This window comes from Schistocerca gregaria, chromosome 5 (genome assembly GCF_023897955.1).
Source record: "Schistocerca gregaria isolate iqSchGreg1 chromosome 5, iqSchGreg1.2, whole genome shotgun sequence".
In the NCBI taxonomy this organism is placed as follows: Eukaryota; Metazoa; Arthropoda; class Insecta; order Orthoptera; family Acrididae; genus Schistocerca; species Schistocerca gregaria.
In genome coordinates, this window is record NC_064924.1 from 197,795,534 (window position 1) to 197,813,016 (window position 17,483).

The 17,483-nt window shown below is 38.4% G+C and overlaps 1 protein-coding gene across 1 annotated transcript in view; it reads right to left on the reverse strand.

Annotated features, from left to right (window-relative positions):
• Window positions 1-3,589: 3,589 nt before the first annotated feature.
• LOC126271858 (39S ribosomal protein L3, mitochondrial) overlaps window positions 3,590-17,483 on the reverse strand; it is an 84,946-nt gene continuing 71,052 nt past the window's right edge. Inside the window, exon 8 of the mRNA XM_049974194.1 lies at window positions 3,590-3,804. Coding sequence (XP_049830151.1) covers window positions 3,681-3,804 — 124 coding nt within the window. The 3' untranslated portion in view covers window positions 3,590-3,680. The remainder of the gene's footprint in view (window positions 3,805-17,483) is intronic.

The window sequence follows — 17,483 nt, forward strand, 5'->3', positions numbered from 1 at the left end:
AGCAGCTGATAGACTCGAGGGGAAATCCAAGATAGAAATAACGACTTACACATAGGAGCGTCGACAACGCCGAAAGCCAAGAAGTGTTGCCGCAAACGCTTCTCATAATTCTCCCAGTCTTCAGCGGCCTCGTCGTAAGGAGGGAATGGAGGCGGAGAAGAGGAAGACAGACGATGAGTAAGCGACGTCGACAACGCCTGAATCGCTGCCGTCAGCTGTGTTTGTTGTTCAATGAGCGCTTGCATAAGCTGTTCCATGTCTGCCCCGCCACGAACACGCAAATCCACAAAGCGGTGAAAATATCCCGACCTCGTCGCCAAAAAGTGTTATAACCTTTAATCACAATAATTGCGTGGATTTTCACACACTCTCTTAGAAACAATAGCTGACCACATGATTACAAGTCTGTCTCTCGTATTCGACTGCTGTGCCGTGACATGCGGCCGGTGCCGTTCGTAGCTAGGTGGCGCTCCCGCGCTCATCCGATTTGCGGAGCGCCTCTATCGCCGTTTGTGCGTACTGTCGTGGCGGCACTGTTAAATGTCGTGGCACTATCACAACAATAATGTCTTTTGGTACGATGTGCAAGACCTTAAGGCTGTTCTCAATATTTTCTCAGTCTGTTTGTTTTAGTAGGGTGCACACAAAGTGATGCTTTGCTACACGCAGCTATTGATGTTTGTACAATTACATTAAAGTGTCTGGCCACAGGTTCAATGTTTTGTATATTCCAATCATTTACTTTTGATAAAGTAATATACCTGATTTCAAATATCTGTTATTATAAGGACCCAAAATATGTTTTAATTTCTGTTGTACGTAATTGCTTATAATGAAACTAATAATTATAATACTTTTATGGAAGATCTCACAGTTTTGTCCAAAATTCTATCCTTGAAAGTCGTAATGATAAATTTAGTTTGATAACTGATAGTTGATACTGATCTCTGCACCAATTCATCATTTTCTCGTGTTCATTTAAATTTAATGTTTCTTTATAATCATATAGCTTTTTATACAGGGCTTCACTTGCGTGTACAGGGTGGGGCAAATAAAACTGGCCCGGAGAACATAGTCCCAGGGTACAAAGAAACACTGCAGAGAAGAGGAAATACCGTACTAACCTGACTATAGCAGGTGCTAAAGTGACTATCCTGTTGGAAGTAACTATAGGTCTTTTCCTACTCTGTTAATACTGCCACAAATGGTTTCAAAACACTGGCCATGTAACACACTGAAGTCAGCACCTGATGAAAGAAGATGGGACCAATAATGCAGCACGCAGACATTGCACACCAAGCCCCAACCTTCAGATTATGCAATGGTGTTTCGTGGAAGTTACACAGATTCTTCACTGACCAGAACCTGTGATTTTGTGAGTTGTCATAACCACTCAGGTGAAACCAGGCTTTATCAGACATAAAGAACAGATCCATGTCCAAGCTATTCATTGTTATGAATGAACAACCACTCACAAATCTGGAGGCACTGAGTAGCATTTGCTGGTTTTAATGCATGAGCAACAGAGACTTGGTAGGGATCCACATGGAGATCCAGGCAGAGCATTCATCCACATGATCGATATGATATGCAGGTCTCTTGCGAAAGGCATCGGGTTAATTTAGTAGGACTCTGAAGCATTTTCTGGTGAACTGCAGCCACATTTTCTGGCGTGCGGGCACATTTTGGAATGTCTTTTCACTTGTTCAAAACAGATCCTGTCTGCTACCATTTTCGAGCTAAGCATTGCATGGCATTCTTTGCTGGCACTTTGACATCATTAAACTTCTCAGCAAACAACTTAGCACAATGTTTTCATGACTTTGTGATCATGTAACTTCCCAAAACAAACACCCGCTGCTCCACTGTAACATCGTCCCATTTACACTGCTCCACTCACACTCAAACAGCCTGCACTACGATCTGAACAGGTGTGGATCACGTGAGAGGCGTACATTTGGTGTGGAAGTCACGGCATGTGGTTACGTGCATACATTCACATCCAATCGTATCCTCTCATCCTGGCCACTTTCACTTGCACCTATGTCATATATATATTACACACATATATGTCTGAATCTCTGCTATTTTACACTATACAACTCCGGAGAGGATGTTAACTTAATCTAAGTTATGAGTATTTAGCCACGTAGCATGCTCTTCTGTTTGGAAATACAATGAAAACACTGGCTTGCTGCAGAGCTCGTTCTTGTGATCTGTTTGACACACTGAACAGCATTAATAAAAAGACAAATTGCACTTCATACTTTTAAAGTGCTCCAATTCAACTAAATGCATGATTGTAAATGTTAGCTATGGTTTCATCAAAATGAATCAGGAAAAATTAAAATTTCTTCTCTAATCTACCTTCCACACCTCATTTCTCTCCCCCTCTTCCATCCGTTTCATCAAATTCTGTCTCTCTTCTACTTACCTCCTCGCATCCTGTCCCTCTTCAACCTGCCTCCCAACACCCTACCACTTACACTTGCCTCCTCACATCCTCTCACTCTTACACCTCACAATCTTACCTCTCTTCTACCTGGCACCTCACACCATCTTCCTTTTCCGATTTTCCACTACCCCTCTCCATCTCCCATCTACCACATATATCTCAACCTCCCTTTCTCTTGTTCTCTTTCTATTTCCTCCTTCCCCATCACTCTGCCTATCTCCTATGCCATGCCCATTTTCAATACACCCCCATCCCAATGGAAGGTTGGTGGTTACTCACACAGTGGTTCCTTTCAGACATTATGTGATGTAGACTCCAAGTTTGGTAGAAATCGATCCAGTCATTAAGACAAGATGTGCAACTTACTTACATATATAGACACATATATTTTTATATTATAAAAGCTTTTTACATGTGGCTTTAACTGCGTAAGCATGTGTCATATGTATTGCAAGTATGTCCTCCTCCCCCGCTCCCTTTGACCATTTCCTCCTTTCCACCCTCTCTGTTCATCTCATCCACCTCCTTTCTCCATCCATCCTCTTCTCACCCCATATCCACCTCCTCCGTCTCCTCCATCTATCTGTCCATCTCTTCCTCCAAACCCTCCTCTCCCCTCTATATTTCTCTTGGTCCCCCTCCCTTTCTGCCCATCTCATCCTAATCCCTCTCTCTGTCCAACACCTCACCCCCCCCCCCCCCCCTCTATCCGTCTTCTCTTCCCCCTTTCCCCTTCTCTCTGTGCACCTCTTCTCTCTTCTTTATCTACTTTTCCACAAAGGCCTTGTTGGCTGAAAGCTCATTTTGTGACAGTCTTTCTGTCGTGCCTGCCTTTGTGCCTATCTGTGACGCAATATATCTACTATCTTGCCCCCAACATACTTCCTTACAGACAATAAGTGATATGCCTACCAAGTTTGGTCAAAATCAATCCAGTGGTTTTCGAGATGATGTGGAAAACACACACACACACACACACACACACACACACACACACACACACACACACACACACACACACACACTTTTTTACGTATGGATATAATACAGATACAAGCATGGTACGCAAATAAAGTCTTACTTCAAACATAAATAAGCAGTTTACTTTAAAAGGATTTGCAATATAAAAATATGTTATGTTTAGAAAATTTTTAATAACAATTTCCAATTACACAGTAACAAGAAATGGCAAATACACAACACTCTACAGATCTGAACTCCATCATTAACTGAATGTAATTGATGGTTCCTTGAATGAATGTACTTCCTCTGCATAAATGTCTTCAGGAAGTTCTTGATCTAAGTCTTCAGGATAAAATGTAGGGAAGGGTGGAGCCTCCTTGAGTTTCCTGGAAAATTAAGTGGTATTTTGCAATTGTCACAAGTAAGGAAACAAAAAAATATATACATTGTGTTGCAACTGTTTCATACCACTATGCTGCAACACAGCAGAAAATAACAAACGGAATTGGGTTGTATCCTACAATTAGAAGAAAAGCAGAAACTTAAAGTTAGTGAGCCAATATGATGTTTAAGCATGCCTGACATTTATCCAGAGTGGTTGTATATCCTGATTTGTATATATCATTTTCATCCTGCAATTCCCACTATTGTAAATTTAACCTTATTCTTAATCTTATCAGTGTAATTATATTTTGCAATTATTGTCATTGGTTTTGTCAGTCTCATCTTGGAATTTCTATTATCATAAATTAAAATTTATAATCACTGACTAATGTTTAGAATTACATCAGTCATTCATGAAAAATTCTAGAGCCAAAACAGGTGACAATTGGTGTGGTTCTGGTATTCAAGTTTCTGTCCACAAATCAGCACGGATTTAAAAAGCATCACTCATGCAAAAATCAACTTGCACTTTTCTCATAAGATATCCTGCAAACCATGGATGAAGGGCAACATGCAGGTTCCATTTTCCTTGATTTCTGGAAAGCATCTGATGCAGTGTCCAGCTGGAGATTGTCAGTGAAGGTCCAAGTATATGCAATAGGTTCCCAGATACGCGAGTGGCTTGAAGACTTCTTAAGTAAGAGACCCCCTTATGTTGTACTCAAAGCCAGGTGTTATCAGAGAAAAGAGCACCATTGGAAGTGCTTCAGGCACGTTGATTGAACCATGCTTGTTCACTATATACATAAATGATGTAATGGTTACGGTGAGCTGCAATCCATGACTTTTTGTTGATGATGCTGTAGTCTGTGGGAAAGTATGATCATTGAATGACTGTAGAACGATACAGGATGACTTAGATAGAATTTCTATCTGGTTGACGAATAGCAACTTGCTCTAAATGTGAAAAAATGTAAGTTGATGCAGATAATTACGTAAAACAACCTTTAAAGTTGCAATACAGCATTAGTGTTGTGCTACTTGACAGAGTAACATCATTTGAACAGCTATGCATAACACTGCAAAGCAATATGAAATGGAAGGTGTACGTCAGTATGGTAGTATGGAAGACGAATGGTCGACTTCAGTATATTGGAAGAATTTTAGGAAAGCATTGCAAATCTGTAAAGGAGACCATTTATAGAATGCTAGTGCAACCTATTCTTGAGTACTGCTTGATCAATTGGTATCTCCACAAGGCTGAATTAAACAGAGGCATCAAAGCAATTCAGAGATGTTCTGCTAGAATTGTTACTAGCAGGTTTAATCAACATGTGAGTCTTACGGAAATTCTTTGTGAACTAAAATGGGGAGCAGTGGATGGAACACGAGTTCTGTTTGTGAAACACTACTGCAGAAAATTTAGCGAACAGGCATCCGCTGCTGACTGCAGAACGATTCTACTGGCTCCAATGTACATTTCACATACGGACCACAAAGACAAGATAAAAGAAATTAAGGTTCATATGGAGGCATATAGATAATAGTTTTTTCCTTGCTCCATTTGCTAGTGGAACAGGAAAGGAAATGACTAACAGTGATACAACTTACCCTCTGCCATGCACTTGATGGTGGCTTACAGAGCATGTATGTCGATGTAGATGAATGACTGGGTTTGGTCATCAAGATATTACACAATATTTCCTTCTCTGCAAGCTGGTGTCTTTAAGCAAAGTCTGAATAATATGCCGTGACGTGCTACAATTTGTCATAAGGTTATTTCAACAAACCCATCAAAGTTCTAAGAAAAATCACCTAAATCGGATCTAAATGATTGTATCCAGCTGTTCTAAACAAAATACATCATTCAAAATGTTATTAAATTTTTCAGAGCAACAAAAGAGACATCCTTACTTGATGAAGGATTCCAGTTGCCTAATAACTTGTTAGAGCGATGAATCAATTGTCCCAAAAGCACAAGACACCACTCTATTATGATTGGCTGACATAAACTACAGACAATGAGTGTTGTTGCTGTTCTTGTAAAATTAGGTACTTCCCCTGCTCAACCATGTATAAGCCTTCAATTAAGTTTTGTGTTCTCCAAATTATTGGCTCCCAGACAAACTGTAAATAACTACATATTTACTTGTCTAAAAGATAATACTTCCTTGATTTAAATAATGGCTGTTTTATAAAATGCTTTTCATACAGTGTGTGTTATCCAATACATGACTGTACACTGTAATGCACACACTCATATACAGGGTGTTACAAAAAGGTACGGCCAAACTTTCAGGAAACATTCCTCACACACAAAGAAAGGAAAGATGTTATGTCGACATGTGTCCAGAAACACTTAATTTCCATGTTAGAGCTCATTTTAGTTTCGTCAGTATGTAGTGTACTTCCTCGATTCACCGCCAGTTGGCCCAATTGAAGGAAGATAATGTTGACTTTGGTGCTTGTGTTGACATGCAACTCATTGCTCTACTGTACTATCATCAAGCACATCAATATGGAGCATCAACAGGTTGGTGTTCATCATGAACGTGGTTTTGCAGTCAGTGCAATGCTTACAAATGCGGAGTTGGCAGGTGCCCATTTGATGTATGGATTAGCACGTGGCAATAGCCGTGGAGCGGTACGTTTGTATCGAGACAGATTTCCAGAACGAAGGTGTCCCGACAGGACACGTTTGAAGCAATTGATCAGCGTCTTAGGCAGCACGGAACATTCCAGGCTATGTCTCGCGACTGGGGAAGACCTAGAACGACGAGGACACCTGCAATGGATGAGGCAATTCTTCGATAACCCTAATGTCAGCGTCAGAGGAGTTGCTGCTGTACAAGGTAACGTTGACCACGTCACTGTATGGAGAGTGCTACGGGAGAACCAGTTGTTTCCGTACCATGTACAGTGTGTGCAGGCACTATCGGCAGCTGATTGGTCTCCACTGGTACACTTCCGCGAATGGTTCATGCAACAATGTGTCAATCCTCATTTCAGTGCAAATGTTCTCTTTACAGATGAGGCTACATTACAACGTGATCAAATTGTAAATTTTCACAATCAACACTTGTGGGCTGACGAGAATCCGCAAGCAATTGTGTAATCACGTCATCAACAAAGATTTTCTGTGAATGTTTGGGCAGGCATTGTTGGTGATGTCTTGATTGGGCCCTATGTTCTTCCACCTACGTTCAATGGAGCACATTATCATAATTTCATACGGGATACTCTACCTGTGCTGCTAGAATGTGTGCCTTTACAAGTACGACGCACCATGTGGTTCATGCACGATGGAGCTCCTGCACATTTGAGTCGAAGTGTTTGTACACTTCTCAACAACGGATTCGGTGACCGATGGATTGGTAGAGGCGGACCAATTCCATGGCGTCCAGGCTCTCCTGACCTCAACCCTCTTGACTTTTATTTCTGGGGGCATTTGACAGCTCTTATCTATGCAACCCCGGTACCAAATGTAGGGACTCTTCGTGCTCGTATTGTGGACGGCTGTGATAGAATACGCCATTCCCGTGGGCTGCATCAGCGCATCAGGGATTCCATGCGACGGAGGGTGGATGCATGTATCCTCGCTAACGAAGGACATTTTGAACATTTCCTGTAACAAACTGTTTGAAGTCACGCTGATACGTTCTGTTGCCGTGTGTTTCCATTCCATGATTAATGTGATTTGAAGAGAAGTAATAAAATGAGCTCTAACATGGAAAGTAAGTGTTTCTGGACACATGCCCACATAACATATTTTCTTTCTTTGTGTGTGAGGAATGTTTCCTGAAAGTTTGGCCGTACCTTTTTGTAACACCCTGTATACTTAATTACTTACAATTCATTCTTTGCATACACTCTTCATTCATTCCACCACACATTCTAACAGTTGCCTTATTGTGTTCATGTCTTGGTCTCCCTTTACAGTTTTTAATCCCTATACGTCCTTCCATTACCAAACTGAAATTCCTTATTGTCTCAGGATCTCTCCTATCAATCAGTCACCTTTTTAGTCAAGTTTTGTCATACATTCCTTTTTCCTGCAATTGATTCAGTTCCTCCTCATATGTTATTCAATCCTCCCATCTAATACTCCACATTCTTTATAGCCTCTATTGCAAAGGTTTCTATTCTCTTCTTGTCTGAACTGCTTATCACACACATTTCACTTCTGTATAAAGCTACACTTCAGACAAATTCTTTCTGAAAAGACTTCCTAACACTTAAATTTATACCAGAAATTAGAAAGTTTCTCTTCTTCAGAAATCCTTCTTAATGTCTTACTGTATTTTATATTCTCTCTGCTTCAACTATCAACAGTTATTTTCCTGCCCATTTCTAAATTCACTTTTAGTGTCTCATTACCTAATCTAATTCCCAAGTATCGCATGATTTAATTCAACTATATTCCGTTACCCTTGTTTTACTTTCGTTGAGGCTCATCATTTAATCTCAGACTGCTTGTGTCTGTGTGTGTGTGTGTGTGTGTGTGTGTGTGTGTGTGCGCGCGCGCGTGTACACCTGTCGTTTTTTTCCCCTAAGGGAAGTCTTTCCGCTCCCGGGATTGGAATGACTCCTTACCCTCTCCCTTAAAACACACATCCTTTCGTCTTTCCCTCTCCTTCCTGAAGAAGCAACCATCGGTTGCGAAAGCTAGTAATTCTCTGTGTGTGTTTTGTTCATTGTGCCTGTCTGCCGGCGCTTTCCCGCTTGGTAAGTCTTGGAATCTTTGTTTTTAATATATTTTCCCCATGTGGAAGTTTCTTTCTATTTTATTTACATCATGACTAATGGTTTTGTTTTTTGAAATAACCAATCTATGTGTTATGTCAGATAAGTACAATTTTCTATTATTATTATTATTATTATTTCTATTATTATTATTGTTCTTATGTAATCATCTGGACTTTATTGAATCAGTACAGTTAATATCTCTACACATTTATTCATCAAAGGTGGGAATGTGAGGAGATGGGACCTGGATAAACTGAAAGAACCAGAGGTTGTACAGAGTTTCAGGGAGAGCATAAGGGAACAATTGACAGGAATGGGGGAAAAATACAGAAGAAGAATGGGTAGCTTTGAGGGATGAAATAGTGAAGGCAGCGAAGGATCAAGTACGTAAAAAGACGAGGGCTAGTAGAAATCCTTGGGTAACAGAAGAAATATTAAATTCAATTGATGAAAGGAGAAAATATAAAAATGCAGTAAATGAAGCAGGCAAAAAGGAATACAAATGTCTCAAAAAATGAGATAGATAGGAAGTGCAAAATGGCTAAGCAGGGATGGCTAGAGGACAAATGTAAGGATGTAGAGGCTTATCTCACTAGGGGTAAGATAGATACTGCCTATAGGAAAATTAAAGACACCTTTGGAGATAAGAGAACCACTTGTATGAACATCAAGAGCTTAGATGGAAACCCAGTTCTAAGCAAAGAAGGGAAAGCAGAAAGGTGGAAGGAGTATATAGAGTGTCTATACAAGGGTGATGTACTTGAGGACAATATTATGGAAATAGAGGAGGATGTGGATGAGGATGAGATGGGAGATGCGATACTGTGTGAACAGTTTGACAGAGCATTGAAAGACCTGAGTCGAAACAAGGCCCCTGGAATAGACAATATTCCATTAGAACTACTGACGGCCTTGGGAGAGCCAGTCCTGACAAAACTCTACCATCTGGTGAGCAAGGTGTATGAAACATGTGAAATACCCTGAGACTTCAAGAAGAACATAATAATTCCAATCCCAAAGAAAGCAGGTGTTGACAAATGTGAAAATTACCGAACAATCAGTCTAATAAGCCACAACTGCAAAATACTAACACGAATTCTTTACAGACAAATGGAAAAACTAGTAGAAGCCGACCTCGGGGAAGATCAGTTTGGATTCCATAGAAATGTTGGAACATGTGAGGCAATACTGACCCTACGACTTATCTTAGAAGCTAGATTAAGGAAGGGCAAACCTATGTTTCTAGCATTTGTAGAATTGGAGAAAGCTTTTGACAATATTGACTGGAATACTCTATTTCAAATTCTGAAGGTGGCAGGAGTAAAATACAGGGAGCGAAAGGCTATTTACAATTTGTACAGAAACCAGATGGCAGTTATAAGAGTCGAGGCACGTGAAAGGGAAGCAATGGTTGGGAAGAGAGTAAGTTAATCAATCTGTATATTGAGCAAGCGGTAAAGGAAACAAAAGAAAAATTCGAAGTAGGTATTAAAATCCTGGGAGAAGAAATAAAAACTTTGAGGTTCGCCAATGACATTGTAATTCTGTCAGAGATAGCAAAGGACTTGGAAGAGCAGTTGAATGGAATGGACAGTGTCTTGAAACGAGGGTATAAGATGAACATCAACAAAAGCAAAACGAGTATAATGGAATGTAGTCAAATTAAGTCAGGTGATGCTGAGGGAATTAGATTAGGAAATGAGACACTTAAAGTAGTAAAGGAGTTTTGCTATTTGGGGAGCAAAATAACTGATGATGGTCGAAGCAGAGAGGATATAAAATGTAGACTGGCAATGGCAAGGAAAGCGTTTCTGAAGAAGAGAAATTTGTTAACATCGGGTATAGATTTAAGTGACAGGAAGTCATTTCTGAAAGTATTTGTATGGAGTGTAGCCATGTATGGAAGTGAAACATGGACAATAAATAGTTTGGACAAGCAGAGAATAGAAGCTTTCGAAATGTGGTGCTACAGAAGAATGCTGAAGATTAGATGGGTAGATCACATAACTAATGAGGAGGTATTGAATAGGATTGGGGAGAAGAGAAGTTTGTGGCACAACTTGACTAGAAGAAGGGATCGGTTGGTAGGACATGTTCTGAGGCATCAAGGGATCACCAATTTAGTACTGGAAGGCAGTGTGGAGGGTAAAAATCGTAGAGGGAGATGAAGATGCTTGCACTGGATAGAGTGGCATGGAGAGCTGCATCAACCAGTCTCAGGACTGAAGACCACAACAACAACATGTTTTATTAACAATTGCATCTTACAGAATATTATATGTAACTAGATTCTAGTTTAAAGGACCTCTTAGACTGCATCTATTACAATCTTCATAAAATATAACTATAGTTTCTACTGATTTTTCTATTGTGTATTTATGTAATTAATTTAATTTACATTATTGCATTAAATATTTAATTTGTGTTTGGTCTTTGCTAAATGTTAAGTTTGTTTTAATGCAAAAAACCCAAAAGACTAGCCCAACTGGAAGCTACACTGCTCCAAAATAGCCACTCACAATTCTTTAAGTATTGTCAAATAATAACAAGTTTGATTATTTATATTATGGTAAAGTTAATCATCTTTAGCAACAGTAAAAATCTATTCATGTTATCGTTCAATAATTATAAACAGTACAAATTGTCTTTGAACATAAACCCCGTCAATTAGTGTTGCCACCCTTTAAGAAACCGTAAAAACCATCACCAGATGTCATCATATAATAAAGCAAACCTTCAAAATTCCCTTATAAAATGAAAAACATTACATTCTAGTAATACTGATGTAGAACTTGACATTGTACGGACACAATCATTAACTTGAAATAGTAACCTTAATATAAAAACTTGTTAGTGGATTGACACCACATTTAATTAGGACACATCATCTCTCATAGCGGAAGATCCTACAGGATGTGGTGTTTTCCTACAATATTATATTTCCAGTGGTCTCTTCTATCTGAGTCATATTCCTACTAGAAAGCTGGTACCTCCCTGGAGCAGGGAATAATATTGCTTTCCTACACACAGGACAAAAAGGTACAAACACAACAGCAATTACCAATAATTTGGTACTTCCCTGTACTGAGGAGGGTTTTTCCTTACACAGAGCTTATGGATTTTACATTATATACATACTATTCATTTTACTGTAGACTGAGCAGGAGTGATGGTGTTACTGACTCCTGAACTGACAATGGACAGAGTTCAAGAATATTATATATTATGGTTTACACAGGTATATGACGAGTGAAGTTGAAAGGCATAGGAAAGACCTGCTGAGGTTCAACAGCCGTGTTAGAAAACTGCTACAAAAGCAGAGAGAGATTCACTGCAAATTTAAATATAGCCATAGCCTCACAATCCAAGAAAAATTGAACAAAGTCAAAATTAGATAAGGCAAGACATGTATGAAGTATTCAACAGATTTGAAAATACAGTTTTATCCAGTGAATTGACAGAAAATCCTACAAAGTTTTGGTCTGCTTGGTTAAATAAGTAAATGCACTGAAGCCACCTGTCCAGGCACATCTTGACCATAATGGCGTCAAAACGAAGGACGACACAGGCAAAGCTGAAATACTAAACATTTTTCTCAAAATTGTTTCACAGAGCAAGAAAGCACTGCAGTTCTCCCTGTAACTCGCTGTACAAATGTCAAAATGATGGGCATTGAAATACATGACCATGGGATAGAAAAACAACTGAAATTGTTCAACAGAGGAAAGGCTACTTGATTTGATGGATTAGCAAAACGATAGAAGACAAGAGTATGTGACAGAACTTGCTCCTAGTATTCCTGTTTTCAAGAACGGTCATCAAACAGATGCATAAAACATAAGCCTATATCTCTGATGTTGGTCTGCTGTAGAATTTTGGAACGTGTTTTATGTTTGTGTGTTACAACATCTCTAGAGACCAAAAATCTCCTCTGGATGAAAAAATGTAGGTTCCAAAAACAATGAATGTGTGAAACCCAGTTCACTCTTTTTCCAGAAAGCAGAAAATACTGGCTGCCATGTTGATAGTGTGTTCCTTGACATCCGGAAGGCATTCTATACAGTTCTGCACTGCTGCCTAATGAAAAAAATATTTGTGTTTGAAATATCAGACCAGCCAGTGTGACTGGACTGAAGAGTTTCTGAACACAGCATGTCATTCTCAATGGTGAGAAATCTTCTGACATAAAAGTAACTTGGGGGCACTCCAAGGGAGTGTTTTAGGACAATTACTTCTCACAATATACACAAGAATAAATGTCCTGGTGGAGGTTCCATGAATCCTTTGTGGATGATACTATTGAACACAGAGATGCTAGAAAATTGTAGTGGAATGCAAAAGACCTGCAGAGTATGGGCACTTGGTGCAGCAACTGGCAATTGACCCTCAAAATAAAGAAATGTAATGTCTCGCACATAAATAGGCAGAAGGAGCCATCATTGTATGATTAAAATGATAGCAGAATATTCCCTGGAAGCAGTCAAATCCATGAAATGTCTAGGAGGACAAGTACAGAGTGATTTAAAGTAGAATGGTTACCTAAAACTAACGGAAGGTAAGGCATATGGCGGACTGAGATTCATTGAAAGAATCCTCGGAAAATGCAGTCCACCCACAAAGAGGTAGCTCACGAAAACCTTATTTGACCAATTCCTGAATATTACCTTTTATTCTGGGATCCTTATCAGATATGATTGACACAGGAAACAGAGAAGATCTAAGATAGATCATGGAAATTTCATTACACATTCATTTAGTAAGTGTAAAAGTCTCACAGAGATTCACAGCCGACTACAGTGGCAGATACTGCAACAGAAGCATTTTTGTATCGTGGTGTGGATTACTGTTAAAGGTCAGAGAACATACACTTGTACAAGAAACAACCAATATACTCCTTCCTCCCATATAACTGAGCTTATGCAGAGGCTTATCGGCAACTGTTCTGGTGCAAATCATTTGCAACTGGAAGAGGAAAAGTAGGAGTCACAGCATTACATAACGTATCCTACGCCACAACCGTAAGGTGGCTAGCAAAGTATAGATTTGATGTAGATGGGTGAGTGCAGAGTTGTCATACCAACTGACTCATGAGTTGCTCAGTTCCTCAACCAGTTGCACTGGGGTACATCTCAAATGAAAATGTTAATGCAGCATTTCATTTATTGGCCAGACAGGGCATCAATATATAAATCCACAGTGTCTCTGCTCAAAGTGTGCTTGTAATCAAGTGGCTCGACCACAGGGATTTTCTATGTGGTGAACACTTCAGCACCCTTGGGCAAAGGTGCATATTGATTTTACAGAACCTTACACTCTAGATGCTAAAGACCACAGCACAAGAAATGATCTGGGCACTGGCATTAATCTTTACAATTAAGTTCCTACACCATCACTTTAGGTTAGTCACGCCAGTAAATACTGTAAGCTTCTACATGATTTGCTGCCTCTCCCTTAATACTTTCACAAGACTGCTGTGAATATTTGATGAGAGCAGAAAATTCTTGTTTCCTTTTATTTGATAGTGAGTACATTTCCCCCAACTGCATACAGCCATTCCTCCTGTTACTGAATCTGTTACTTCTGAGGGAAGCTTGCATACTTTTCCCTGAAAACTGTATTTTTATGCCTATGAGCTATGTAGAAATAAAAATTATTCATAACCAACTGTGGTGGTAGTATGAGGTACTCAAGTTCTTTCCCATATTTTGGTCTGTTTACAGAATTGAACATGACAGGAGGGGAAAAATGAATCAAAACAAGCATTTCATACTAAGGCAACAAGTAACACATGATTAACCCCCAAGCGGGTGTGTCTTTTTTCATAACACCAGCAGCACACGGCACACTTTGTACACGCGTAAAAATTAGCTCTCTTTATATTACCATGATAAACAAAATTACAGTTACCTCTAAGTTTAATTAAACAACAAAATGAACTAACATTATATGAGTTAAACCACCGTTTAATTAAATATTAATAAAATAAACCTCTCATTGTATCACACCCAAGTGTTATCCTGCATTAACGGCACACTCGAAGCATTAAACAGTGCAGTTGGATAAGAACCCCCCCCCCCCCCCCCCCTTTTATTTGATACCACTTATCTTGTAGATAGATGTTATTTGTGACTGTCGCACTTTATACACAGGCACATCCAATCAAGGGTTAAACAAAAATTATATGCTTTAATAACAATTATCTATGCAAGTGAAGAACAAACTGAAGTTTTTCCAGTGGAACTGAATGTACTGCCAAGTTATAATAGTGACTGAAATTACAAAGAAATGAATTCAGAGGACATTACGCCAGAAATATAGAAAGAGAATGAATGCATTAGATGGGAAATAGAGTTAATTCACAAAATCAAGCAATAAAGACATCTGGATAAAGCAGAAGGACAGTAGTATGTGAATAAATCAGTGAAACTGAGCTAATGTGGATAATTAGTCAAGGAGTGAGTGACAATAAGAACAGACAGAATCTGCTTAACAGGACTATTTGGAAATGTCTCTGAGCATTTGAACAGGCAAAAGAAATTTTGTTAACAGAAACAATCAATAATAATAATAATAATAATAATAATATTGGAAATATACAAAGTAGATACTAAATTGATACAGTTCCTAAACATAGTAATGAAAAATTGGAAAACCACACTTAATATCCAAACAAATTCAAATAATATCACATCACAGCCAATACAGATTAAGCGTGGAATATACCAAGGAGACTCATTAAGTCCTTTCTGGTTCTGCCTTGCTCTGAACCCACTATCCAACATGCTAAATAATACAAATTATGGATACAATATTACTGGAACATACCCACACAAAATCACACATTTGCTATACATGGATGATCTAAAACTACTGGCAGCAACAAATCAACAACTCAATCAATTACTAAAGATAACAGAAGTATTCAGCAATGATATAAATATGGCTTTTGGAACAGACAAATGTAAGAAAAATAGCATAGTCAAGGGAAAACACACTAAACAAGAAGATTACATATTGGATAACCACAGCGACTGCATAGAAGCAATGGAAAAAACAGATGCCTATAAATATCTCGGATACAGACAAAAAATAGGAATAGATAATACAAATATTAAAGAACTAAAAGAAAAATATAGACAAAGACTAACAAAAATACTGAAAACAGAATTGACAGCAAGAAACAAAACAAAAGCTATAAATACTTATGCTATACCAATATTGACCTACTCATTTGGAGTAGTGAAATGGAGTAACACAGACCTAGAAGCACTCAATACACTTACACGATGACAATGCCACAAATATAGAATACATCACATACATTCAGCAACAGAAAGATTCACATTAAGCAGAAAGGAAGGAGGAAGGGGATTTATCAACATAAAAAACCTACATTATGGACAGGTAGACAATTTAAGAAAATTCTTTCTAGAACGAGCAGAAACTAGCAAAATACACAAAGCAATCACTCATATAAATACATTGGCTACACCACTGCAATTTCATAACCACTTCTACAACCCTTTGGATCACATAACATCAACGGATATGAAGAAAGTAAATTGGAAAAAGAAAACACTACATGGCAAGCACCCGTATCATCTAACACAGCCACACATCGATCAAGACGCATCCAACACATGGCTAAGAAAAGGCAATATATACAGTGAGACGGAAGGATTCATGATTGCAATACAAGATCAAACAATAAACACCAGATATTACAGCAAGAATATTATTAAAGATCCCAATACCACAATAGATAAATGCAGACTTAGCAAACAACAAATAGAAACAGTAGATCATATCACAAGTGGATGTATAATACTTGCAAAAACAGAATACCCCAGAAGACATGACAATGTAGTAAAAATAATAAATCAACAGCTTGCCTTACAACATAAACTTACAACACGTTCCCACATACAAGTCTGCACCACAAAATGTACTGGAGGATGATGAATACAAATTATACTGGAACAGAACCATTATAACAGATAAAACAACACCACATAACAAACCTGATGTCATACTCACCAATAAAAAGAAGAAATTAACACACCTAATTGAAATATCCATACCCAATACAACAAATATACAAAAGAAAACAGGAGAAATTTTTTTTTGACCAGACATAAAGTCTGAGATAAGAAATAAATAATAATAATAATAATAATAATAATAATAATAATAATAATACAAAGCACAAAAAATCTAAACATATGACAAGCAGACATTACAATTCTTACGTCAAGACAGTAGATGACATGGCAGCTAACAAGAAAACATAGAGAAAATTATGCAAACATTCCAAGATTTCTAACAGTTTGTATCTTTCACACGATGAATGATAATTAACTGACTCGTGGAGCTTGTATTTAAATGTATGTGTGTATGTATGTATGGGAGGAAGGGGTGAGGGGGGTAGGAGGAGCAAAATTCATTACTTTACTATGTACGAAAAGTGTTTCAGCTGATTAAACATGCTTTCAAAATACAAATCATGTTAATTATTCAGCAGAGGTCAGTTGTATTTCTTAATGGGGATAAGAACCTGTGTTTACCAATTCATATTCTAGTGACTGGATGACTCATCTATTACAACAGATTGGAGTGTTGTCACACACAGGGATAGGGATCCAAAGTATTTTTCAGCCAAGCAATTAAAAACATGTTACATCTTTCACTGTAATTGCTTCTATTTTCTTGTTCTCCTTCTGCACATGGGTGAGTGAAATCCCATTCTGCACTTGTATAAGCCTGCCACAGCAACCAGTTGTGGTTTAATATTATGGGGAAGCAAGAGCAACTACTTCCGGTCATGTCATTTCAGCCTGGATATTACCACTCTTACAGTAACTTATTTCCAACAGTGTGTCATAAAGATCTCATTAGATATTTTATATTCTTCTAAAATACACAAAATCATGGGTAC